General features: G+C 40.5%; 1 protein-coding gene across 11 annotated transcripts in view; it reads right to left on the bottom strand.

The window, feature by feature from the left end:
* NLGN1 (neuroligin 1) overlaps nt 1-27,999 on the bottom strand; it is a 428,085-nt gene that overhangs the window by 285,612 nt on the left and 114,474 nt on the right. For 4 of the 11 annotated variants that reach the window (XM_032119743.1, XM_032119742.1, XM_032119741.1 and 1 more), the window contains exons 1-2: nt 25,862-26,401; nt 13,644-14,449 (exon numbers count right to left, since the gene is read on the bottom strand). In XM_032119743.1, coding sequence (XP_031975634.1) covers nt 13,644-14,136 — 493 coding nt within the window. In that variant the 5' untranslated portion in view covers nt 14,137-14,449; nt 25,862-26,401. Of the gene's footprint in view, nt 1-13,132; nt 13,193-13,643; nt 14,450-14,991; nt 15,014-24,899; nt 24,911-25,861; nt 26,403-27,999 lie in introns of those variants that run through there. The other 7 variants (XM_032119744.1, XM_032119733.1, XM_032119737.1 and 4 more) reach the window with 5 other exon arrangements.

Below are 27,999 nucleotides of genomic sequence, written 5' to 3' on the forward strand. Positions count from 1 at the left end.
TGGAAACATGAAATAAAGACAAATAAGACACAGTAAGACTATGAAAGCAAGAAACAGAAAAGAAAAACAAACAGTACAGAAGAAAAGATAAAAGAGATTTGTTATTATAGGAGAAGCTATGATATGAGACAGATGTGAAATTATTTCTAGAAAATTAGAATGGAGAAAAAAGTAGCAAAGTGAAAAGGTATTCATGTATCTCAGGCAAATTTCTCAGAATCTACCAAACATTCAAATTCCCTGCATATGTCTCTAAGCTTATGTCTGTTCATGTTTTAAAAATGGCAAATTGGGCCTGATCTTGTAACACTTGATTTGAATTTCATGGTTGACTTTTCTGTAGTCATTAATTTACCCACTGAGTGCACATGGGTCCAGGTGCTTTCCACTGGAGCACAATGCAAAAGACTGTATGGATTTTTGTGTCTTCCAAATAATCAATAATGTAATCCTGATGCTTATGTCAGTTTTGCTGCTAAATTTCCTGGTTTATGAAGGCAGTCAAGTAGTTTGGCACCAAAGAATAGTAACTGGACTTAAGGAAATTTGAAGCTGAAAATGCAGGGACAAAACCAGAACCCACTTTGTCTAGTGCTGAATGTTTATCAGGCAGAACATCACAAAAACATAGGAAAAAAAGGGCAGTAAATTGCTTGATTTTAGGGCAGTGAAGACTCCAAAATTATCTCTCTCCTAGAACAGAGACATAATGACCAGCCTCTGAATAGATATTGGCACAGCAGGCCACACAAAAGCCCTGATTAGCTGCTGTCTGAGGGAATATTCAATTCTATTTTGGTGTTGATTTCTGACCTTTCTTCTTTGACTTTAATTGGTCAGAATCCAAACCTTTTTGAATGTATTTAATGCCAGACAACAGCTTCTGAATTGCCAAATTCCCAGAAGAGATGGGAGAAAAGGCACTTCATAGTTTTTTTTCTGACACTTCTTCGACTTCAGCTAATTCTGAAGTTGTAAACAACATTCGTAACAGCTGCAACATCACTTGCGATGCAACAGTTCTTCAACTGGTTTTAGGGAAGGAAAAAAACCAAATAATGAACTATATCATGTCAAGCCTGACTCGGATGTCCTTCACCTTCAGTGAGAAAAGAGCAGGTATTTTGAAATTCCAAACCTGTAATTCTATGGCAGTATTCAGCAAGAAAAGGATGTGATACAATCTCGCTCCAGATTTTAATATTAGACAGAACCATCAGAAGCTTCTTTGTTAACTCCTAAGCCAGTGATAATCCTGCAGTTTTTTCATCTCTATGCATTTACAGTTAATAATATGGGAAAATATTTCATGACATTTCAGAGCTGTAGCTGCTGTTTTACAAAAGCCTCCTCACCCATTGATTTACATCCACAACTCCCCTTCCAAGAGCTTCCTTCCCAAATTAAACATGCTAATGATTTTCTATGCAAAATTTAACAACCTAATAGGCAGAAAAAGTCAAATGAAAATACGCTAATTGTTGCCTTTGATGTATACTATTCTGCCAATTCTCTCATGAAAGCAGTATATTAGCATTAGCTAGAGTAGCTACTAAAACATAGATTAATAAAGAAAAGCTTATATATATACATGTTAAGAAGATGACACTGCAGACTGTTGAAAACACAACTTCAAGGCTTAGGAGTGACACAAATGGCTGTTACACACTAGAAAACCATTTTCAGAGGAGCCCAGAAAACGAGCTACTAAAGAATGAATCACAAACCTTTATCTGAATTAGCCGGCATTGGTTCATAACACTGGGTTTACGCAATAAAGGCATTCAAAATAAGATTACACAGTCAAAATAATAAATACAGAATGGGATGGGGGAGATAAAAGGCTGGTGAGAGAGCAGAATGCTTTCTGCCTAACCCCAGGGATCTGAAACGAGCTCCCCCAAGAAACTGCCCAATGGCTTTATAAAGTAAGATTTTCACGTGCATGTATTTTTCCACCCAGAGCAAAAGAAATAATGTGTTTTAACCTATGACCAGCATCATAGAGAGAGCTTTATCATAGAATTGGTTCATTCTGTCCTCCAGCCCAGCTCTGAGCGTGAGGTTTGGTGCCACTGTGATGTTAACACACACAAAGAAAACAGATGCAAACAAACAATAAGGGAATATAAATATTCCCCAAAGAAATAGTGACACAAAATTACTTTCTATTGCTTTGTCTTTAAGAGTTTGCTTATAATGATTTGATAATTTAATCTAATTGATCTCTCCAACTGCTTCCATGGCTCTAATCACTGTAGTATCTGATTAGTGGAACAGATCCATACTTTATCTCCAGATTTAATAACTAAATCTATACTTGAATCAGAGTCACACAAGTTCAGCAGAGGAAGAGGGCCAGATGCTGCTTAGCCAGGAGAGGAGGGAGGGAAAGGGAAAAGGCTACTGAGGTCCAGAATCACTGGAAAGGTATATTTGGCTTGGTGTCAAATCATCCCCCTGCAACCAGGCTCTCTTTAAAGCGCCCATTTCTGGGGTTAGAGAAGAAAGCAGGAACGTGACTAATAACTAATAGGGGCAGAACCAAAAATGAGCCACTGTCAGTGGCCCGCTCTCCTTCAAACTGTCTTCTTCGCAAGCACAAAGTACATGTAATTATTATTATCGGTTCTTTGTTCTCTTCCAGGCTAGCCCTTCATCAGCCTAAAAATTATGACATTTCCTGAATACATTTCAATGGCTTCTTAACCTTTCTATTTCCCAAGAGCCGGGACAATGTCACGCAGCACTCAGAGATTTTAGCAGTGAAAAGGTTAACACCCAAAACTGCTAATGATAACAACAGTATTCACTGAGCCAGATAATCACTCACAGAGAATTTCAATCCAAAGTCACTTAAAATTCAAGGAAACCTCTGTATTTCTTTAAGGAAGTGACAGCAGTTAGAAGAATATTCATAATTCAAACAACAGGCCAAATTCTGACTTACTGCTGAGTTTATCTATTTTTAATCGAGCAATATTAAGTGCTAGCTTTTGCTCTACCTTAGGTTAAGCCTATTTTGTGGTATGTCCTCTAACACACGTCCCAGACAGAGAGGGGTGACAGCCAGGCCACTTGCACAGTGCAAATATCAAGCATAGAAGGTATATGGAGCATTTCTGAGAAGTTATTTGTTTCTTCCTCTTTTGTTTGACTGCTGCTTGTTTGTTGTGCTGATACTCAGCCAAACTAGCTTGTAGTTGAATATGTCAAAGCTCTGGGCAGAAAAAAAGCAACTAATACATGTTAGCAAACTCTGGAGAGAAAAATAGTTTCTGCCACTAAAAACTGCAGGGTGGAATTGTGTGCTGCCTTCTTCTTCACCTTATTCTGCCTAAAGGGAAAGAGCCTTTTAGTGCTATTTCTATGCTTGGTTTGCACAGTGCCTGGCAGTGTACACCTGCTTCAACGTGTGTGTCAGGAGCCTTCTTTGCTGTCAGATCCCTTTCCTTGCTGCTCTCAGCTCATCATCTGTCTCCCAGCTCACCTGTGCGAGTGAACGTCCCTCTCATGCCTGAGCACATCTCAGCAGCCATCTTTCAAAGACGTCAGGAGGAGAAACAAAACCAGCCTGTCACAAGCACATGACTGTCTCAGTCTGAGGGGAGATGCTCTCTGTCACATGTGAGCAGCACGGAAGGAAGTGCAGAGGGAATGGGGTGGGAGGGGTTTGCACCAACAGGCCCCAATTCAGGCTGGAGCGTGGACTTCCACTGGGACCTCTTCAGCAATCAAATTACAGTGTCTCTGTAAAACTCAAGCACCCATTTGGCATGATCCTGTATCATAATGTGCTTCTGGCCAGGTAACACCTTTAGTACTTGAACTGCAAATGCATCACGGCAAGAATTGCAGTTAATCAAGGGGTTTGTGGCTCTTTAAAGAAAAAAACAATCGATGCATCTTTTCTTTCTTCCTTTGTGTGAGGCCTCTTCTATGGAGACTCCATCTAAAAGAGACCACAGGTGCTTCGGCTCTTAAGTATAACAATTATATGTTGTTTCAGAAGTTACTGTTTCGAGCAAAAGCAATCCATTTTTCATTAACCTGTGTCTCAGCTAATGACTGAAAAGTGTAGAAATTTCACAAAATAAACTGCCTCTCCAACAGCCATATACAGCAGTATTTCATGGATCCAAAGTACTGTATAGAGCACAGAAAATCTTATTAATAAAAACAGCCTTAGAGTCGCTAAATGCGCAAAATCTTCTGTTTGTCTCGTATAAGTATCTTAGATATGGCCTTCAGCTACTAACTTCATATTTTTTTAAAAAAAGCCCAAGTTCTTTTTGGGACTTTAAAATAAGTATGAAAAAACGTGAGTCAATATCAATTTTGCAATCAAGTAAGAAAAATTGTACTAGCTTTCCTTTGAGCTTCCAAATCTGATTACGACTGTTGGATGTAGCTATATACGTAGATAAATGCATGTTTCATATTCCCTTACCACTGGGTCCATTTCATTAAGACTTTTGCTTTGGCAGTGAGGATTCTCAGAAACTGAGCTCTTACTGGGTCAGCCACATGCAGCTGGTTCTGTTCTGTTTGCTTCTTCATTACATTAAAAGTCAAATACCAAAGAAAATTAAATTAAAAGCGAAGAGTAATGTTGGCAGAAAATTTAAAAAATCCCTGCAAGGGCACTGTAGGTAGGTTGACAGCAACACTGGTGCAAAACTTGGGTTAAAGGGCAGCAAGTCCTCAGGAAAACACCCCAAAAATATGAGCAAATCATGGCAGCCTCAACATGGAAGTCTGACAAGGTGGGACAAACAGGGAGCTCTTCTCCAGGCCTTGGATGGATGGTCTTTCTTCAGCTTAGGACATGGCAAGACATTTTTGCTGATCCAGGGTCCCCTGTTTCTCAGAGCTTCACTCCCATCTTTTTCTGGGAGTTTAAAATTCTGCATTAGAGCAGACCCTGCAAACCCTCCTTAGGCAGGCTTGAGCAAAAACGAGCTGAGGTGAATTAAGCGAATTAAACAGAAGATTGTCTAACCTGCCTGACTGCATCTAAAGCAAGTGGAGAGAATGTGCATGAGTCACTCCCCTGACAAAATTGGGAGCAAGGAGTGGAAGAGGAGCCCAGCTGGAAGGTGGGAGGGAAGATGGGAATGGGAGCCCCCCCAGCTGGTTTGGGCACGGCTCCAGCCTGCCCCGAGCATCAGTGGGGGGCTGTCCTCAGCAGAGCCGAGGCGGGCGACAAGGTAAGGGCAGCTCAGCACTGCCACTCGTGCCACAGGGTCAGGGCTGTGCACGCACCAGTGAACAACACACTGCGTCAGATGTGAACCACAGAATGAAAAAACAAGCTTAAAAACTGTCTATCTCTTGCTGCCATTTTTAATGACTTCTAAAATTAGCTGAAGGAAGAGAACAGAGATCATCTGTATGCTACAGAAGGTTGACACGAAAAAGGGTGAGAAATCTGTGATCCTGAGGTTTTGGTAGATTCTGGCATATGTCATCCTTGCCAGTTTTTCCCCACCCACTCTGTCGGAGAGAAATGGAGATGCTCCACAGGGTTCCTGTGTATCCACACCACTTAGTCCATCTCCTGTGCCTGGAGCATCCCAAGGATCTGCATTATAAGAGGATTTTTTTCCCTCTTTCCCCAACACCTGAAGGTGCAAAATTTGGGCGCTCCAATATATAAGCAGATCACTGAATCTCAGCACATAATAAAAACCTCCTTATATTTTAGTGAAGTTTTTCATCATCTTCAGCCAACTGTTGGATAAGTTTCTGCCTCTGTTTAGAAAAAGGATGTCTAAGTACAAACTGTGCTTGCTCTGGGCTGAGCCTTCTAGAAACATTCAGCAAGCTGTGCAATCTGCTTCCTACACAGTGCACCTTTCCATTACAAATCTGCAGACAGCTTTTAGGTGTAAGAATATGGAGAACAGAAAGTAAAGACAAATGCAATAGAGACAAATCGTTTTCCGTGAGCTTTGTGAAATATTTTCTCAAAATAACTTTGCAGGGGTTTTACTGCCAGTTCATAATGTGGATGAGTCACTTCTGATATTTCTGATAAAACAATATTCAAAACTTCAAAATCTCTTCCAATTCATTTATGCCACCGTTTAATTAGGGCTTCTGCAATATGTTACAAGGGCATCATTATCCTCTATAATTGTATAATAATTACAATTTTTAATGAAATAATTGCAAGTACACTAGATGTGTAGATATAATTATGGTAATTACATAAATACCTGATTTTCAGCTAATAATTAAAGAAGGCCTTTACAAAAAGGGGGAAACTTTACAAATGGAAGCTTTTCAGAAAACAAACACAAATAATAATTGGCTGCCTCTCTCCTGTTTTTTCTGCCTTACTAAATTATCTCTCTATGTATACTATACATATGATTTTCAACAGATTATAAAATAAGAATTAAAAAACCACTTAAATATTAAATCATAACAAGAGATCTCAATACTTTGCCTCTGCAGGGCCTAATCCACTGGCATTAATGTAGCCCAAACCTATGGATTCTAGGGGAGCTCAGCATCTCACAAGACATTGAATTGGAAATGACTGAGTGCAGGAAGATGTGAATAGTGCCTATGACAACATACAAACTGTCCTGCTGGCTCTGGTTTCCTTCAAAATGTGTCTTTTGGGTCAAACCCGTTGGTTATACCCCCTTTAATGCAACCCCCAGCAGAAGATGCATTGTCTACAGGGCAATGATATTTCAATAAAGGAACTACTGAGCCTCATCAGCTGAAAAAAACAGCTCAGCCAGGGAATTTTCTCTCTCTTCAAACATATTCCTATGACTAAACTTGCTGTGTGTTTACTGTTCTCTTAGTATGAATAGGAGAGTCAAAATCCACCCTCATAAAAAGCAGGTACAAAACTCTGCCAGGGCAGATTGATTCCTGCTCTGATAGCACCAAGGGATATTAACAGAATTCCCGCAGCAGAGGAATTAGGAACATGATTTACTGCTGCTGCTGAAATGTTCCAAAACCCTTTGGCAAAACTCTGGAAGGGGAAATCAGCTGCAGCACCTGGACTATGCCATTTCCATGTGTCTTGCAATTTCTGCAAGAGCAGCCCTGAGGAAGATCCAGTTCCAGCCAGAGATCACTCTGGTCCCTGCACTGTGCTGGAATATAGGTGCAAACATGGCTGAAAGTCAGCTTTGTCCCACTTCCCTTAGCCTTGCATTGTTCAGTGCTGCTCCTTCTTTGGATAAATCTCATTATTACAAGCATGAGAAAGTAAAATAAGAGATATTAATATTAAAACAGAAGGAAATGGTTTGATATTCTGAAAACAAATCTCATTTATGGTAAGCTCATTAAAGCAGTTGATTTCTGAATGCCTAGTGTAATTATTAATACCATACATATCAAAGTGGAGGAGACATGTAAATTTGACATCATAAAGTAAGTAAAAATGAACAAGGCCAAAGAATTATGAGTGAAAAGAATTGAGAAAAAAAAAAAAGAAAAAGAAATTCTACTGGAGCAATATTCAAGTTATAAGCAGATTATTAACATTGTGAGATGATCCTTAAGAATGGTCTAACATATATAAGCATCATGTTTCAAGCTTAAAAAAATACCCCAAGAATACTAAAAATGTTTGTATCCATGTGTATTATATGGAAACAAAGAGATAAAGAACATTAATGCAGAGGAGAGCAAAGGAATAATACTACAATACAGGGGGGATAAACAAGTAGAAAATAATAGTTATCCAAAAGCCATATTAGTTACTCAAATGTTCCTCCTGAAAATGTACAAATACACTTATGTAGTTGTTTTTTATAAGATTTATCCATTCTGGCTTTAAATGATAAATTAGAAACTAACAGATTGAAAGGAAAACCATCTCACAGATGTTTACTGAGTAAAACCGGTCCAAGCCAACAAAGGCTGGGGGAAGAAGCACAAACCAGTTTTATCCGACTTAGCATTATCAGGGTAGCAGTACTATTTTAGAGCCTGTGTGGGGGAGGATGTAGAAAATGAAAAGCAAGCAGTAAAATAATGGACAAGGAATGGAATTAGATCAGAATTTAAGACCTGTTAGAGCTATAAGCCCTGTCAAGGTATATGAACAAAGCACTGAGAGCGCGATGACTGTGTGGTCAGCAAGAGCCCAGAGCCCGAACAACCAGACATTTACAGGGGACTGTGACCAGTGCTGATGGCATTTAAGATGACTGGAGTCTTAAAATATGGTCTGCAAAGTCTGCTATTGTCAAGCAGTGTCTCACCCAGAAAGAGGGCTGGAGAAAGTACATCAGAGTTTTAAGCATTTTATTTCAAATATGACATAAACCTACTGCACATCTTTGAAAAATGCTGCTAACTGACACTAACAGCTTTAGATTGTGAAAGGATGAAAAGGTCTGTACAAGACAATGTTTGCTTCATTATCTCCTTCCATGTATTACCAGTATAATAGGAAATGCTGCAGTGGTAGCTGAGGAACGAAAAACAGGGCTTCAAAAAGGAACAGAAAAATAGAGCAATCGTGGTGTCTTGGTGAGTAGCAGTGGAGTTTGGGATTATGGGCTACATTTGGGGCTGCTGATACCAGAGGGGAGGAGGGTGAGGGCTCTCCAGCCAGGAACCAGCAAGGCTGGATAAGGGTGAAACTTCAAATGTGTGCAGGCAGCTACTGACCCAAATATACTACAGGCAAATAATTAGTTCTGAATTTTCAGAGTGGCCTAATGAAGATATAAACCCTTTTACAGGGCTGCTGTATACCAAAATATGCACAAAGGCAGCTCTGTGGGTTTGGCACTCACTCCCAAGGGACCCAGAGCCCTGGCAATGGTCTTCAAAGGCATGTTCTTTGCCTACTGACAACATAACTTATTTTGACATCACTCTGTCCATAGTGATGCAGGCTCACGCCTTAGATTCCATATTTTTCACTCATATGGCCATGGAGAAAGGAATATTTCAATAATTTTTTGACAATTTACATATTTACAATTTACATATTTAGAAAAAAAGGAATTCTGATAATAAATTGGCAACTTTTGCCAGTGGAAATACACATTTTAAAGGTCTCAGCTTGTCCTTTTCTGGTTGATTTCAGAGCTGAAATGGGTTTACAGAAAGAACTTCATTTAAGGAAGTCCACAAGAGCTGCACGAGTTATATTAATTCTTCTTTTCCAAGATTTTGATGACAAGTAAACAGTTCTAGGGTAGTTAAATGGAGTATTGGAACAAACACTCAACAGAAACACAAGGTAACAGGTAAAATTTCTGCTTAGTCTTCCAAAGAATATTTCATATTGCTGAGCTTAAAGCCCTGAGGTTATCAGAACCTCTTACAAAACAGAACTGATGTAACATATTCTCTATTGAAAACAAAGGGAGATCAAAGCAGGATGAGATTACAGCAGTGTGATTTGTGTTTCAGTTCCATGAATGTATTTGTGTGTATGTATATTTGCTTCTGTGCGTCCATAGTAACCACAGCCATAACCCAAGAGTGTATGGTGTGGGGAGCTTTGCTCTGAAAATCAAGTAGCCCATTAGGAGGCATAAATATTAATAGAGCTGTCTAATCCTACACTCTCAAATGAGGTAGTTCAGATCATGAGTCTTCGCATTTAAAATTTATTCACTGCCCTGACTAGAATAAGAAACAGAATCCACATGTGGGGAAGTCACTGATATCAGGCGGTCTCTGAGCCACCGATAATTCCTCAACATAGAAGTAAGGATCAAGTGATTTCTTTCCTTATTCTACACCTAAATCTCCTACAAATACTAATTTATCCAAAACTGCACATGCCTGGCTCCATGACACTGAGGATATACCACCTACACCTCCACATTTTCCCATTTGAGGCACCTTCAGGCAATATGAAGGCTTTAGTACAGGTTCCTAAGAAAGAGCATACTGTCATCCCAAGCGTAGAGCACACAACACCTGGGGGTTCTTTTAGTGGTCATATTAGTGATCCTTTCCAAATTTTCTTTACATAGTTGTCATTAAATTAGGAAATTCCTAGTGCAAACCATTGCAATACAAAGAAATGAATATAGAGTATTAAAACACCACAGGTATGCAGCTAAAGCAGGATGCACTTGCCCTCCTAAGAGATAAGGAGTTAGCCTGTCATTCTGGACCACAAGTAAAATATTTGTGTTTTGACTACAAGGTAAATTTGGGATGTGAAATGCCAAGCCGTAGAAAACTATTCAGGTAATCCCTGGAAATCATGCAAAAGTTTGCCAGGAAATTCAGGAAATACCACAAGATCAACAATATAATTAGTATCAAACAGTAAAATGGTATTACCTACACTATAAACCAGGGCCTATTAAAATTTTGAGTTACAAAAACTATACTCAAAAATGTAACACAAAATTAATCAGATGCCTTTGCACTAATTTTCCAAAATGAGTCCTTGCAAACATGGGTTTGTGCATATCCAAAACAGAATTGGCAGCCTCTGACCTTCATATACCTGAAGGAAAAGACACAAAACCAGATGCTCTTTCTTTACTTTTGAATCAGTAAATTGAAGGTCAAGTAACTGAAATACAGGCTTCCACGTTTAGCAAAAAAACATGCTGAATTGTCTCATTTCTTTTCACCCATCTTCAGCCTATCATTCTCTAGTCTCTGCTGTGGGCACATCCAAATCCCAGCAGAAGTCATGGATATAATGCCCATTACCATCTCTAGCACGACTCATGGATAGAACTCCTTTCCTTACATCTATCTTAATCAGATTGCTCCCTGTTCTTCAAAATTTTGAATTTTCCCATGTCTCTCAGCTGACGATTAAGTATAAATACCAATTTATTTATCTAGTTCAATCTATTTCATGAAGTAAGAATCAAACCATACGTAATGATAGCATATGGGTGCTGGTTCAGTCACTTTGATCTTACATGTCCTTTATGAATTAAAAGACGGTGTAAAAGTCTACCTCTGATTTCCAGATTTTCTCTTTCCAATAATTTTCATCACTAACTCGGATGCAATAACTGCAACCTAAAAATCCAGCAAAAGAGAAAATGCTGGGCCTTTCTTCTTTTTGATACAAAACTGATGCCATTTCTAAGCTGTGGCTGCTGCTCACCTGCTGTGACTCCACTGCAACTTTGTCCTGCAACACAACTCCTTTTGCCACTTGCTGTGGGGGCAATCCCAGCCTAGGATAAATCCCAGGTTATGCATGGGTGAGTTGAGTGCAAGTTACTCAGAAAGCAGAGATACTACAGATATCTCAGCTGCCCAGCTGAAGGTATTCAGGAGTTCTCTGCACTTGTCAACAGCAAAATGTAGGCTTTTTATTGTGCTGTGTGTGCAATGAATCTAAGTGGAAAGGTACCTACTGAATTTCAAATAACTCTTTATTCTCCTTCAGGCCCACAGGACAATAAGCATGACTTTCACAACTACTGGGTTCTCCTTCCCTTTACTTTTGCTACTTTTCTGATTTTTTTTTTAATACTCTCTCATATGAAAGATGCTCTCTGAGAACAATGATGGGGATCTGCATCTTTATTTATGACTTTGTGAATCAGCGTCTGGGTGATAGGAAGTGAAAGTTGCTCAGCTAATTACACACGCTTGATGAACTGCGTAATAACTGCTGCAGCACTGCACATTAATTGAATGCATATAAATGACAGCAGTTATTCTAATTTGAATGATGTGTGAAGAAGTGACGTGTACCCTGATTATCTTCATTTCCAGCTTTGGGAATCCAGCTTAAACAATTGTACTTTTACAGCACCTAGCAAAAATTCCCCAACAGAAAACAGAAGATGCCTCAAAGCCTGACACTTTAAACACACATTGCTTAAAGTCACTGAAAGTGGATTTAGAAATCTAAAAAAGCATACATTGAGCAACTACAATTAACAATTAATAATTAACAACTAGCTGCAACCAGCAGTTAGCTGTAAGAGCTAAAGCCTTAGAAACAAGACCACCTTCATTTAGAGCCTAGATACTGCCTTAAAAACCTAATACAGTGTTTATAGAGATGAATTTTGCCTAGCTCTAAACATTTATGCTATACACTTTCCTAAAATGTATTTGTTCTGAAATAATTGGATTAAAAAAATATGGATTACAGCTAATAGGGAACTGTGCATGTCCACAGTACTCTTTGTTTGCCCCAAAAAGCATTCTAATTCATGTATAGTCCAGCTCTAAGGTAACACATTCTTTTAAAGAAAACAATAAAGAAAAGTGATTTGATGCAAAACAAACATGTAAAGTAATATAAAATTAGTACTTCAAAACTAGCATCAAATGCCTCCTTTAAATCAGTACCAAAATAGACCTTCTCTATTGCATGTCAACTGCTTCAGGAATTTGCAAATATTCACAAAGAAATCTGCAAAGTCTTCCATACTATTTAACACAGAAAGGGGAGAAGCCAAGTTTCCAAAGCTTCCAAAAGCAGCCTAGTTCCCAACGTACCATGTCACAATATTTTAACAGCTCCCTGCAACCCTATTAAGAGTTTTTGGGCTTGACAAAGAGAGCTGTAATCACAGAATAAAGGAAATCAACGCTCACTTTTAGAAACGCGGAAAAAAAAAAAAAAAAAACGAAAAAAGAGCCAAACGTTTCACATCTACGTTTCAGGGAAGTTAACACTGTTCCAAGAAAACAAGGAGTATCCTGGAGAAAGCCAGTGCAGGGCTCAGCCCTGCATTGCTGTAATACTTCCCAGCCATTATGCCATAGTAGTGGAAAGGAGAGCTGTGGGCTGTGCCAGCCCCTCCAGTGGTAGCAGTGCCTGTCCCCAGGCACAGAGCTCCCTCCTCTGCACCCACACACAACATCCTGTCCCTCGTGCCACTACAGACACTGCCCAGAACCTCGAGGGCAAGAGAGAAGCTGCCAACACCCTCACTGGAGAGAGCGCGAGAGAGAGATGATCAGGTGCAACTGAGTCCCGGCTTTACAGCAGTTATCTTCTCATCTGCTGTACGTGGTCCTCTCTTTAAACACCTCTCCACCAGGACAAGACAGCCCCTAATATTTCACAGCACCAGCAATCAGCCTCTTCCACCTGTATTACTCGTTCTCCTTTTGCAAGGTTTTGATCTCTCCCCCGTATTTTTTTTTTTTTTTTTTTTTTTTTTTTTGTCCACTTTATACATACCTCCTTTTCTACAAATTTTCTTGCCGGGTTTTCTGGCACATTCCTTGGATATTCTTTTGACTGAAAAATGAATAGAAGACTAGAAAATAACATGGAGCTCCGTCACAGACAGTAGGAGCATGCAACACCACTATCTAACTTAAATATGACCTGCTTTATTAGGTGCGGAAGACTCTCAACTTGTTGTGCCTGCACATGCAATGGAAAAGATGTTGATGCATCTTCCCAGAAGTCGGTGGGTAGCAATGAGAATTAGGCACCGACTTTGACCTAAAAAATACACGTGCTGTGGGAGAAAAAAAAATGAGTGTAGACAGAAAGAAAAGAAATTTAAAAATCAATCAAAAAGCAAGGACAAATGCACACAGAGAAAAGCAGCATGCACACATGTAATAAGCTGGCATGCAAACAGGGAAAGCCATGCGTGCTACCAGTACACGTGAATTAATATTGTTAGAAAGTAGAACAGGAAAATAAAAAGATCTCCCTGTTTTGCCTGCTATTAACTCACCATCCTCGGTTGGGACATAGATATTTAAATAGAGGCAGTCTTCGTTCTGATCTTGTACATAGGTTGAAACTACATCCAAGTTATTAGTAAACCACACGGGAAGCATGACTTCAGGCAACCTGCCTTCTATAATGTTCTGGGGACACACTGGAGCAAACTGGGTGGTATTTTTGATATCTGCCCAGGGAGATGGAGGCTCAGGAGGTTGAAAGCGGCGCTCCCCTGTTGGAGGGGCAGCGTATGGAACCCCGAGAAACTGAATAACGGGCCCCAAGATTTCATTATTAAGTTCCTTCTTAATCCCTCTTATCTTGCCAAAGTTGGTGGTCACCACTGGGTTGGTATCATCCAATTTTTGGGAGGACACAGCTGCAGCGTGAAGCAAAAATCCAAGTATAGAAAAAGCAAAAGTGGCATTCAATCCCATGTGTAGCAGGTGGACCACCGTCGCTCTCCATACACAGTTCAGCCACACGGATCTTGGAAAGGCCATGGTCCCACATTAGTTGTGTAACCACAGTGAAGCAATCTGATTTGTATCCACTGGTGTAAAAACAGGCCGACCGGAGGAAACAGATCAAGTTTCCTAAATAGGTGCCTGTCAGAAAAATCTCAAAAGGCTTTTCATGCCGTAAGTATCTTCCATTGATTTCACACTTATTGAAGCTGCATCTTCACTCAGCACTATTTATCAGACTACATCCTATTGACAATTCTGTTTTCCATAGCAGCAATATGAAGAGAGCAGCCATTTACTGCAGAATCCCCTCTTATAAATCAAATCCAGTTAGCCGCAGGTCTATATCCTGGAGAAAATGAAAATAAATCATTAGTATGAAAGAGCTAATATGAGCAGAGTGATAACTAGGTGTTTAACACGTTATTTACATACATTAATATTTGCTAGAGTCATGTACGTTAAACTGCAGTAGTTTATGGGTCCATGAAATGACAGGTGAAACACTGATTACTGGATTATCTGTAATGTCACCTGTTGAATTTATAGAGACTTCTCAGGAGAAACAGGACTCACAGAAAACACATCTTTAAAATTCGCCTTTTCAAGAATAAGCAATTTGCTGCCAGGCTACATTATGTGTTTATGTTAATATTTTATTTAACTTAATCAACTCATAATCAATTTTCACCTTGTTTGCAGAAGTTGATTTATCAAAATGGAAGTAAATATTTCTTAAAGCAGAAGGTGGGGAAATTAAGATAGACAGGCATACTGAAGACCCAAATGCATTTTATTTCATTAAAAGAAGTTTATAGTACATAAAAATATTTTTGTTAATTTTAAAATATAACATGAATTACTGTGCTCATTCACAATAACCTGAATTACCATGTTTTATGTGGTTTTCTGATAGCTGATGAAAAACACAGAGTGAAGCGTTCACATCAATGAAGGACCAAAATCTGCTTCTGCTGAAGTGAATGGCAAACTCTGAATTTGCACAGAAGTACAAGTGGACCTCTGTAGGTTGCTGGGGTTTTTTTCAGAACTGGTTTGGAAGAGGATATGAACAGGCAGCTTAGGGATGGAGCTGTATATCACAATTTTTACGTCAGATCAATCTTGCATTCCTTATAAAAGACTGACTTCAGCGAAAAATGAAAACGTGTGTTGAGAGCACTCAATTCCTACCACCCTTAACTTATAACATAAACAATAAGCATTCCCACAGGACAGTAGAAATCTTATCTTTCATATATCCACATGCTGACTGAACAATATTCTAGAAAAAATAATCAGTTAGGATCAGAGACTGTATAATCTGAAATTCCAGATGCTATTTTCAACTACTTTAGCTCAGAGGTTGTCACACAAGACTGTGTTCCAGCACTTCTGAAAATTGCTCAGTGCATATCATTATATCTTCCACATTCATGTGAAACATATTTCCAACACAACTTACAATATCCTATTATTTAAGATGCAGTGTTATACACAACATAGCAGTGTAATCTTACACTCCCTATTAAGCAGTGTGTAATGCACGAGAAATGTGTTTTGCTTTGTATAGGAAACATTTTAAACCACCTGCTTTTGAAACAGCATTGGCAGCTTTAATGAGAATTGTTTTTTTTATCATGCCTATACACATTGTAGAGAGAATTCAAAAGAACGGCTTGTCTAATAGTCAGACTACCCTGCAGTTTGGGTTATTAAAAAGGAGATTGTAAAAGCTATATAGGACAGCAGGAGATTTGGTTCATGTCTAGTGTTCCTTTAGCTCTGAACAATCTATCTCAGGAGGCAATAAGGAGATAGATGAAGCTTTCCTGCAATTTTCTCTTTCCCTTTCTTTCTCTGCTAATTCTAATACCTTCACTGTGAAACTGCATTAACAAACAGGCTTATATCCTTCATTCTCCAGCTGCATATTCTCAGTATTTGCTGGAAACGCACCAATTTAGCTGCAGAAAATAATTCCCCAAACTTGATGCATGTGTTTACATTTACTTTAATACACTTACATGGAATGGCAGACATTCCCCTCATGGAGGATTGCTGCTTTGTAGCATTTCAGATTTTGGAGGGAGTAGGGTATTACTTGAGAAATAGTAAAGACAAAGCCAGCAGACAGGTTTCTGAGTAATGCACATGGGGAGATGGAAGCCTATTCCTTAGTGGTATTAAAAAACCTCCAAAGATTTAAGCCTTTTCCACTGGGTCTTAAAACCCACAAGGGTTTGTTTTCCTGTCAGGAATGGAAAGATGCACTTTCTCTTTTTTTCAAACTCAAACTTATAAATAGCAGGAACTTAACCTCAGTAGCCTTCCTGCTAATTCACATAGTCTGGGGAAGGTCTGAGGACAATAAATCCAGCATAGCTGTGCCAAGGATAAAACACCCTTCTTCATTTCAAGGTGCTGGGTTGGTTCAATGCACAAAATTACCAAGATGCTACTAATAATTCCTTTAGCACCTGTTTTCAATTCTAAGACAACTTTTTAATAGACTTTTGAAAACTTAAATGGTAAACTCAATGTAAACTCAAAGCCAGTTCTAGAGCTGGGCTATAGTTTTAAGCTTGTCTATCTGTTGGTTTGTCTTTGCAGCTGAACAGCTCTGCTGTGATCTACAGTTCTGGTTTGCTTCCCATGGATAAGGTTTGACTCTATGGCAAAGACAGGATGGTAAAAAGGTGAGACTATAACTCAGTTCTGTGTTTGCTATTCCTAATTAATTAATTGTTGGGCAGTAGCCTCAATGAATAGATGGACAGGTTGTACAGGGCAGCAAATTGTTGAGCACTTGCAGAATTTGAATCAACATATTTTCATTTTATTTGTAATTTGAATGTTGGATTTGCTCTTTTCAAGCCTTTCTTTTTAAATGTCTAAGTAACAGTTTATTTTTGAGACTGAGAGGTCAGACATTCAATCCTGTCATTGGCTGCCCTGAAGCTATCACATCAAAACCACAAACTCAACGCAAATAAAAAGACTGATTTATCAAATCTTTTGAGACTTTCATGACAAAATTTCATTGTGAGCACTAGGTGCAAGGGCAAGCAGGGAAGCTGGCCAGGAGCATGCTGAGAGTCAATGCTGGACAAAATTCTCCTCAGTCTTCCTGTAGGTGATCTACATAGGACTTTCCCTTGGGATCTGGACTCAGCTGAAGAGGAATCAGTGGAAAAAAAAGAGAAGGAATAAACTGGAATGATCAGGGAGACAGGCAGGAGAATAAACCAAAGAGTAGCAATGATAAATCTGGGGCAAGATTTAGCATCAAAATAATGTGGATCTGAGGAGGAGGAGGAGAAACATTTTCAGATTTTACTGCTGTCTTGATTTGAGAATCACAATTGCTCCCTGTGGTAACGCAAATGAATTCTACCGTAAAAGGTATTTGATAAAGTCTTTCATGCTCTTTCGAACAGTCTATACTATACAGAGGTTTTTTCTATCATCTATTATTTTATTATCTTCCTTTCTGAATTCAAATCACTTTATAGCTCAGATTCTGAAATACTTTAGAGAGGCATTTAGTATGCTGAGGAGTGAACAATCCGAGAGAGCTTCAGTGCATCTTTGCATTTCCAATGACACAGGGCATCCCACAACAGGTCACATCTCCTGCAAAGTGCAGCAGCTAAACTCCTCTGTTACTCATGCCCAGACCTCCAAATCTTAAGGTTTGATCTGTACCACCTGTCAGTAGTTTCAAAAGATTAATAAAACCTTTGGTGGTACCCAAAGCTTCTGGCCATATGCCAGCTTTAGTACATGTAAAGGCTATTATTGCTAGGATAAAGAACTCCCAACTGCCCTAAAAAGCTGTTTTCTTTTCAGCTGAAGGTGTATTCTGTGACTTGATATTCATGCTTAAAAATTCCTTTCCACCTCAACTTTGCTAGTAAATCCCAGTTGCACAAACATTCAAAGTGATTGCAGAGTTTGGAACACCACACAACGCCACTTCATTTCAAAACACAAGTGCTATTTTGCAGAACCAGCTACATTTGCATCCATTTTTACTTACAACAGTCTCTCCTTAGACCTGAGAACCCAGAGATGTTTCATGTCTCGAAGAAGAAATCCGTGTTCTAAAACACGCTACGAAGCCAAGCAGGAACACAGCCAGCAGAACAGAAACCATTAGAGGAAAGATAAGGGTGAACACTGGGTTGGTGTGACACACCAATTGTAAACATGATCAGACAAATCCTCAAGAGATGCAGAACAAAATTCCTCATCTCTTCTTTCATGTTTCAAGTTAGAAAGGGAAGCATTATTCCAAATACAGTGTATTTTCTCTCAATTTAGTAGTAAAAAAGGCCAGGTTGATGGGACTTTGAGCAGCCTGGAGGGGAAGGTGTCCCTACCAAAACCTAGATGACCTTTAGAAGTCCCTTCCAACCCAAAACATTCTGTGAAATATTTTAGAACAGACACTGCTCTTGCATACTTCCCTAAATACTTTCCCAAAGGGATGGGATTTGCATGGGTTTGGTTCAAGAAATTAACCATATTTGTTTAAAAAAATCAGGTGTATGAAATGATAATAGAGGAGGCTGAAATCCTGAATACATGATACACATAAGAAAGGTACAGTTCTGGTGGGGTTTGGTCAGATCTCATATGCCAGCACCCCCTCCACCTCAGAGCAGCCACAGGTCTGGTAGCTCCAGAAAGCTGCTACAAATCCAGCCCTACTGAGATGCAGAACCCTTGCCAAGATGGCCAACAAAGGTATAAATAAGACATCATCTTTATGGGCTCGCAGTCCCACCCCACATTAAGATGAGATTACAAGCATTCTTACATGAATCTGCAAACAACCCAGTGGAAAAGATTTCCAGATGCTACAAGCTGTGTAAATATATCACTCCCAGATCAGAGAAACTGATACCTAAGTGCCCTTACCTCAATTTGATATGATGTTTTGACCACTAAACCTTGTAACCAGTTAGTGAAAAATACAATATTTAAATATAGTAGTATAAAGTATCCAATGGAGTGCTTCAAAATTAGTGAAAAGTTGAATTAAATTGAGTAGATGTCTTTAAAGACTCTTTTAAACTGTGATGTATTTTTCAACTGCACCAAATTTTTATTCTTTGCCGTTAGTGGGAATATTCACTAATGTTTATTAACTAGTATTTTCATGATCAAAAATCCCTTTAAATAATTCCTGCATCTTAGTTTGCCAAAATAGGAAGAATTCTGATCAAAATTTCTATTAAACGGTTTTTGAATTAGACAAATTAAGCCCATGAGAAGAGGGTCAGTTAAGTCTTATTATCTTCCATTTACTCATATTAATAAATCATTTTCTTAAAATAGTTCTACTTCTTATCTAAAATAATTGTTTATATTACCAGAAGTTGGCTACAATTTTCTAATGTAGACTAGAGCTGTCTGACATTTTGCACAGTAAGTAGGTAACGAAATGGTGATTTTACCCATAACAGAAAGAATGGGTAACTCTGTCACTTATGTGTAAAGTTTTAGACAGCTAAGTAATACAGATTTAAATCAAAAATGACAGATGCACTGGCTTGGAATATAATGGGCACTGAAGTGAACCTTTATTCCTTTTAGCAGCTTATGGTTAACTCTTAAATGGACCACACATTACCCTCACTTTTGAGTACTGTAACTATTCAGCTAAATGATCAAATGGCCATTCTGTTGGTGGCTGCTCTGTGCTCCAGGACACAAAGATTCCCTGACCTACTGTAGAAATTCCACTGAACTCATGTTAATCAGAGGTCATCCTGGAAAAAAAACCCCAGATGTTTCTCATTTGAGAACTTCAGTATCAAAATCTGTGCACTGCATATCATTAGGTCAAGTGGGAGTTACTTTGATTCATATTTCATAAAATATACACATGCTTCTCATCTGATCACTGTAGCAGAGTGTCTAGAACCCACACAGAGGCTCCTGAAACTAATTGTCCTTTTGTTGTCTCTTGCAGGTGAAAAATTTAGTTATAGAATTGTTAACAAAGTTTTTCACCTACTAAACCCTTGATTTACTGGGGTTAATGATATGAGGAAAATTAATTGAGTTTTCTTCACCACCCTTAATACAACTATAATATCAAGCATAATACTACCTTTAATGCTAGTTCATCCCCCAAGGCAAACTTTCATATCAGATTCATAAGAAAGATATCACTTTTGTATTTTCCTGGTCAGTAGGGTGTTAGGAATTCAAGATAAAAAAAGCTAGAATACAGATAATACCACTTCTTGAGGGAGAACTCTGCAAATAAAGATGCTTGAATGAACTCAGATTTGTCCATGAATTGTTGTTCTATTCGGATAAAATGCAGTAACAGTTCCAAGCATACAAAACCCTTGTTGTAGAGCTAGATCAATAACTAGCTCTTCAACAAGGTGATTTTTTTTTTTTTTTAAAGAAAAAGACCAGCAAACTTCCTTGTGGCAGAAAAAAGAACCCATGCTTTTTGTTCTTGATCAGATGGTCGAGATGGTCCCGACTTCATTAGGGTAATTGAGATCAAGTTCCAACTCATCACAAAATTCACAGACGTATAAACATAATTTGTTAATCACAAACCCAACATCTCTAACTCAGCTCTGAAAGTGCTCTTGACTGGTATTACCAGGCTTTCCAGAACTGCAGAGTGCACACTACAACTTGAGTGCAATACTGGCATTAGAGGGATCTATCAAGTTGAAGAGGTTGTTTCCTGTGATCTAGCATTCTGTACATCTGTGACTTTACTTGCATTTGTTCCAAAATGAATTTCATGCTTAACTTGTTTTTCTTAATTAAACTTCCTTTAGCAGTTTCTAATACGTGCATTATTAAAACTCATTAGTCCCATTCATGCCTGCCTGTCATTTTTGGCTTCATATTCATGTACCAAAGAGCTCTGCTGCTTTATATAGGAGGCAAATTAAATAATAAATATGAGAACTTGAACGTTTTATGAGTGTCAGTATGAGAAAGTGGCTGCAAGGCCCATAAGGTTTCACAAAAAAAAAGCATTACAGCTAAAGCTAACATGCTGACACATCTCTGATCTATAAAGTCTGCAGTAATGGTAGCAGTAAAGTGTTGTGCCATAGATGGGGAATTTTTCTCTCACATGAAATAGAAATAGGATATAGCATAGACTATATTTACTGTTGTAAAAAAAATTTCAAATAAAATTTCCCAAAAGCTTAGAATATAACACCATTAAACGTCTACAAAGATTTAGTCTTTCCATCTGACTTCACGTGTAGCTCCTATTATTCAGCTCCTTGTCCTCTTTTCATTTTCTACCCCTGTCTGTGAGAGACTTATTTCAGCTATAGCAACCAGGCTCAGTCCCCCTGTAGTCATGTCCTGGCCACGCTGACCACGACTCCAGTGACCAGAGGGTCTCCTGACCCAGCAGCAACGTCTCGTGGTGACTGTTCCAGGGCCCAGATTCTCCACAGAAATAAACCATCATTGTGAAACCAGTTGAAGAACAAAAGCCCCATCCCACAATGCCTGTTTTGCGCAGGTTTGAGAATGTCAAAATATTCAGTCTATCTGTAAGGTTTCTCCTGACTAAATTGTCGTTTTCTCCTCATGAATATTTCTAACACTGTGTGCCTACATAACACTTTACTGCTTTCAAGTACTGTTTTGGAAACTGGGGGACAGGGTTGGGAAGGCAAAAGTTAAGGAACAACTTTAAGTTCAGATATTGAACTCGAAAGCTTCAGACAAGATGTAATTAAATAAAAGTATAAAACACAACATAAGTGTATTCCCCTCATTAAATTCCCAGAACCAGTTCAACAAGTGAGCTAATGGATTCTCTAGGAAGGATGTGATTGAGGAGATTTAGAAAACATCTTTTTAAATTGCCATTTAAGTTCTCTGCTTCGTTGAAGGAATATGAGTTACTTGAAATACTATAGTTGTAAAGTGTCCTTGACCACTTTTATGATTTTACAGTCACGTGGTGCTAATTTCCAAGCATTACATTCATGGTGCAAAAGACCTAACCAAGCATCAGCAGAAGGTAAAAAGCTACCCAAAGGCAACACTAAAACTGATTATGCAGAAAATATTATGAGGACAAAACAGAAGAATTCAACAAATGGGGTAAAGAGAACTCAAATTGCCTTTCTTTTAATGGCCTCATGTTTTATTTGACCACAGCAGTGGAAAAACCATGTTACCCTGCTATGCGCAGCCCAGATCTTTACGTGGCTTGGTAACCATGAGGATATTTACAGTACAGACACTGTGCCCCCTGGTTTCACACAGCTGGTGCTCCCTCACACCACCTTTTGTTTTCTAGTGAGAAGTGCCATGGTGGAGTGAGTACACAGTAAAATTTAATAGGGCACTAAGCAGCCAACCAGTCCCTTTTTATCTCTGGAGAATACACAAAACATCATTAATATGCAATTAATAGTTATGGAAACAAAGTCTGTTGGAAAAAACATGGGGTCTTCACAGGCAGGTGGAAACGTGCAGCTGAGTCACCAAGAAGCCAAAATTATTTCCCCCTGTAATCCTGCTAATTCAGTAGTAATCCTGGGGAATGTAATGTCATCATTTGTTATTAAAATTACAGGACATGCTCTCAGTATGCAAGACATGATGAAGTTTTGCCATCAGGTTCTTTTGGTTTTGTGGTTTTTTCTCCCTCCCTTCCATACAAACTCTTGTGCAACAACTAGGTATCAGGGCAGGCATCCCCATGTGAGTGCTTATGTTCTCCTCATAATGCAGAGCTCAGAACCAGGGCTACAGTAATGGAAACAAGCCTCTAGAACTTTATTCATCAGTCAGGACCTATTTTTTATCATTATCTATTATACTTACCATGGAGGGATATCTGGGACTAATCAGAAACTATATCATTTACTGGATCAGACTGATAACTGCCCATCCTTTATTAAAAGAAATCCCCAGAGGTTTCTACTGGATCTCTAGCAAAATGTTATATTTTCATTATTTGCTTTCAAAGAACGTCTGTCTCCTTTTGCCCTTCTTTTTTCACTATTTAATTTTTAAATAGTTCCTTTTTCATGTGATTAAAAAACCATAATAAATATGACATCAAACAAATAATTCAGTGCTAGACAAAGATGTGTAATACAGCTCTACATCTCTATTAGAAGGGAATATATATTTGCTTTTAATAAAGAAAGGCAAGCCAATCCATTACGAACTGAGACCACATCTAAGTCTCTGCTTTCTTCCCTTTTCCCCAGACTCCATTTGAACAATTAGAGTGGTTTATGCTTGTGTGGATGCCAGTGGATATTAAATATGTAAACTGATAAAAAATACAACGACCACCATTACCATGTTCAAATTCCTCCATTCACTTGCAAATCAATTTATCTGCCTACAGCTCTGTCCCAGTCTTTAAACAACCCTCCTCAGCAGACTGCTCCACCTCCAGCCAAATAATCCAGAGAAAACCCACTTTGGTAAAGATATTTAAGTATCAACAGCTAGGATATTATCTTCTTACCCTACTCTAGGAGAAGGGGTAAGATAACCAAAGCAGCATCAGGACAGCAGCTCTCCTCCTCGCTCCTACACTCACTGCCTTAAACAGCCTGAACCACTCTCATGGCTTTCGTTGCTACTTCAGTTAATCACAAAACAGAGGTGTTCAGCCAAACCCTGCTTCCCAGCACACTTAGCATGATTATCCTCAGCCTCATTTTTCTCCCCACAGCCTGCATATGATTCGCATGAAACGTACAGGATAAATGGGATCTCTTCGTAGGTATCTAAGGATCTCCTAATCGTTTACTGCAAAACTGCTTTTGCAACGTCATTGCAATCTGTAGCTACAGTCGAAGAAAAACAGTGTCATTTATCAAAAAGTAACTAAGAAGCAGTCTTCTTTAACCTTGCATCCTGCACCAGTAATAGAGTGGGGGAAGAAAAAAAAGAAAAAATAAGTAATCCTTCCCAGCCACTATTCCCAAACGTGGCTACTTAGCTTTTGGCTCCCAATCTGCAAATCTAATTTCAAAGATGCAGAAGTGGTCTGCGTGTTACAGCTGTTGAGCCCACACAAGTCTCAGTGCAGTCAATGGGAATCAGTATCTTTGAAAATCAGGGCCCTGAATAATGGGCTCTATTTTTAAATGCTTATTTATACCATGCATGGGTCTTTCTCTTGTAAGGTGCTTGTAATAAAGTACGTGCAATTTCATAAGTATCCTTTGCTTCAACTAAGCCAGCCCAGAAAAAAAGTAGGGGGAAATGTCCCAAAGCTCACAGTACAGCTCTTTCAGCAATAACAATAGTCTGTAGATGCACCAAAAATGCTGCTACTGTAAAAAATACAAACAAACAAAAAAACCAACCTAGGTCTTAAGGGAGCATGAAAAGGTTATTGTGAGCATTGCCAAAAATACATGGTTTCAGATGTGAATTATCTCTGTGAATTTACCAGTATGGTCTGGTCCCACTAAGGCTCTGGATAAATGCAAATATTGCCACAGTGGATGGCAGTGCTTGCAAAAAATAATTCCTAAAACAATTTCTTGCACTTATACTGAGGAAAAGAAAAATCTGCTTCATTTCAAATTCACAGAACATCTAAACGTGCTAAAAACATTCACTTTGATATTTATAGCTTCTACAAGACATATTTCCATTTTATACTAGTGGATTTTAATGCCATAGTTGTTAGAGCTAAAACAAACTGGCCTTCCAGAAAGCAAACCCGGTGTCAAACTAAAATGATATTCCTTCAAAAGGTCAGCAAATTTACAGAACGAAATGGCCAGTCCAGATTGTGTCACCTGCACCAGCAAGAACACAACACTATAATCAAGCCCTGGTTTGTTTTATTTAAACAGTTATTTGAATGTAATTGCTCTTAAACCATGTGCATCCTTAAAATTATTCCAGACAACATCCTTTCTTCTGATTCCAAGGTAACATTCTGGCTTTAATTATAAGTCAATTAATATTAAGTAATTTAACTGATTAATTTTAATTAAACCTGTTGAAAATTGATTTTCCTGTAGCAAGATGATGCTCTAGTGCGATCATCAGGAAAGGAGGATGGGGGGGCGGACGGGGAGGGGGGGGGGGGGGGGCTGAGGGGGGAGCAGAAGAACCAGCACTCAGCACCCAGGCGAGAAAGAAGATGTCTGAAGAAATAGAAGAAGCCATCCCCCGCCAGGCCCGGCAGCGAGCCGGCGCTGCGGGAGGCACCGGGGGCTGCGGAGCGCCCGCGGAGCTGCGCGCCCGGCCCGAGGCGGGCGGCGGCCCCGGGGCGGCGGGGGAGGAAAAGTTCGCTGGGGCGGCGGCGGCGGCGGGTGCGGAGGGTGTGTGCGTGAGTGTGTGTGCGGAAATCCCCCCGCAAACACCCCCGCACCCCGCAGCCGCTCCCGCCGCCGCGCATCCCCCCGGGCAGGCACCGCTCGGGCTCGCCGCCGCAGCCGGGCAGCCCCCGCGCAGCCCCGCACCCGCAGCCCCGAATGCAGCCCCGCACGCATCCCCCTGCCCGCGGACACGCACACACGGGCACACACGGCTCGGAAACCGGCCCTGCCGAGCGCTCCCGGGCTCAGCCCCGCAGCCGCCCTGCCCTGCCCTCCCCGGGGCCCCGCGCCCGGCCCGGCCGCCCCGCTCCATCCCGGCTGTCCCTCTCTCCTCCATCCCGGCCGCCCTGCTGCATCCCGGCCCGGCCGCCCCCTCCGTCCTCTCCATCCCGGCGCGGGCTCGCCCCGCACGCCGGGAGCATCAAAGTATTTACCAGTTCACGGCCGCTTTCCCGCAATCGCAGCTGAAGCTGTAATCCGCTGGATTCGCCTCCTCCGGCTCTCCCAGCCGCTGGGAGCGGGAGGGCTCCCAATAGTGCTCCGGACACTTCCCAATTATACCGATTTTTATATATTTTTCTCCCCTTTCCTGGGATCGGGGCGCGGGGAGGGGGGGCTGGAAATCCCCATCCGGAATCCAGCCTCATCCGTGCGGAGCCACCTCCATGTAAATCCGACCATCAGGCAGGCAATGGAAATGATCAAACGCTACTTCTCTCCGTCTGCAGGCAGATAATCCCACTAATCCAATAGATCTCCCCCGATCCGAAATTGCCCTCCAGACGAATCCCTTTCGCTCGGTGTCCGGCGGGCGACCGCGGAGCCGCGACGGTGCCCCGAGGGGCACGGGAGGGGCGCGGAGGGGTGCGGAGGGGTGTTAATCTTTTTTGGCTCCTGGATGCACGGCTCGCTCAAACCGCCGAGATCCCTGCTTTTTCCCCTATTACACGTTTCCACTCCAAATTGCTGCTGGATGAAAAATGGTACAAAGATACCCCCAGCGGCGGAGCGGCGAACAGCGCGGGCAGCCCCGGCCCCGCACCGCCCCGCACCGCCCCGGGCGGACCGGCCTCCGGGGGACCCTCCCGCAGCTCCACGGCCCCGCAGCGGGGCTCGGGGGTCCCTCCGGCGGCCGCGGGCAGCGGCACGGAACGCACGCACCGCTGTGAGCGCCGGGGTACGAGGGGATGCCAGTGCAGGATGGAGGTGCTTCACGCACCTGCGTGCGTGCGGGTGGGCTGCAGCCTCTTAGTTAATTATGCCCAAATTGCGTAATTTATATATAGTTTGTATAGAGAGATGTGGATTATACTCAAATATTTCACTTGGGTGTAATTTAGGATGAGGCCATGGTCTCACTTACTTGGATTGGCACTGTCTGCACACAAGGTATTATAAGTGACTCCTTTTGTTTCCCCTTGCTGTTTCTTGAAATCTTTTACTTATTTTTCATTGCTTTCTTTCTATTTCTAATTGAGGAAAAAAAATATTCTCCGACCCCAGCACTCACGCTTTCTAGGATCACAGCAGAGAATGAAAGTTGAAAACTCAGGGGACGTGGGGAGAGAGGAAGGCCGGATCAGAAGGACAAGGAGAATAGTCCTTTGAATGCTAAAAGGTCTATTCATTTTTTAAGAGCGGCCACATTCACACATTAAAACATCCTGATTTTAGCCTCTTGTAGAGAGCTCATTAGCATCTGTTATTTTAGGAGGGACTTCCCTTCACTCTGTGTTTAAAATCTGTATTTTGCTTCATTAATATCCACCTTGGTTTAAAATATTGACACTAATCAAGCGCAGCAAACCCACTCATGTTTCCAAGCCTACAGCCCCAGGCAAGGTCTGGAGGCGCCTGATAATTTGATAAGCTTTTACACCCTCACCTGAGAGCACATCCCAATGGAGGCAAGGTCAGTCCCAGCCTTGCTGGGCTGTTTATGTTTCTGAGTCCCACTGAGGATCTGGATCTAAATGTCCATAGCAGGAGTGACAGGACACAGCAGCAGTTTATGCTGTGACATTCCCATGTACTGGAATAATCGTGGCCTGGGCACATTTTTCACCTGTCTCAATAATTATTATAGTCCATGGTTAATTATGAAAGTCCAGAATCCTTCAGTACTCTGAAATTTAACTCTTTGGCTGTCACCAAAAGCGTGCAGCTCTCAGGTATGGGAGGGAAAAGCAGAACATACTCTGCTGACAGAGCAATCCTGTGCACGTTGTTAGTCTCAAGGGAATACTACATGAAAAAAAAAAAAAAGGGTTTCAAAACTAGAAAGAAAATTTGTATATGAAAATCAATCACTTGCCACCAGCCACAGATCAACCAACAGCCTAAAAACTATCACCAAAGAGGCAATACCAGGTGAGATATTCTGCCATTCTTCATCCACACAAAACCCTGGAGGAGCTTTATCTTTGGGTTGTTTTTTGTACTGAAAAGTAAGAAATAAAGGTGGAATAAAATAACTGCACTCTCCTTGTCACTCTATGAGCCACTGGAATCCAAGTGGGCAAAGTTTTATTCTCCCTCCTTCAAGGAGGATGTATCTATCTTCCTCAGGTTC

This window comes from Corvus moneduloides, chromosome 10, assembly GCF_009650955.1.
Source record: "Corvus moneduloides isolate bCorMon1 chromosome 10, bCorMon1.pri, whole genome shotgun sequence".
NCBI classification, from domain to species: Eukaryota; Metazoa; Chordata; class Aves; order Passeriformes; family Corvidae; genus Corvus; species Corvus moneduloides.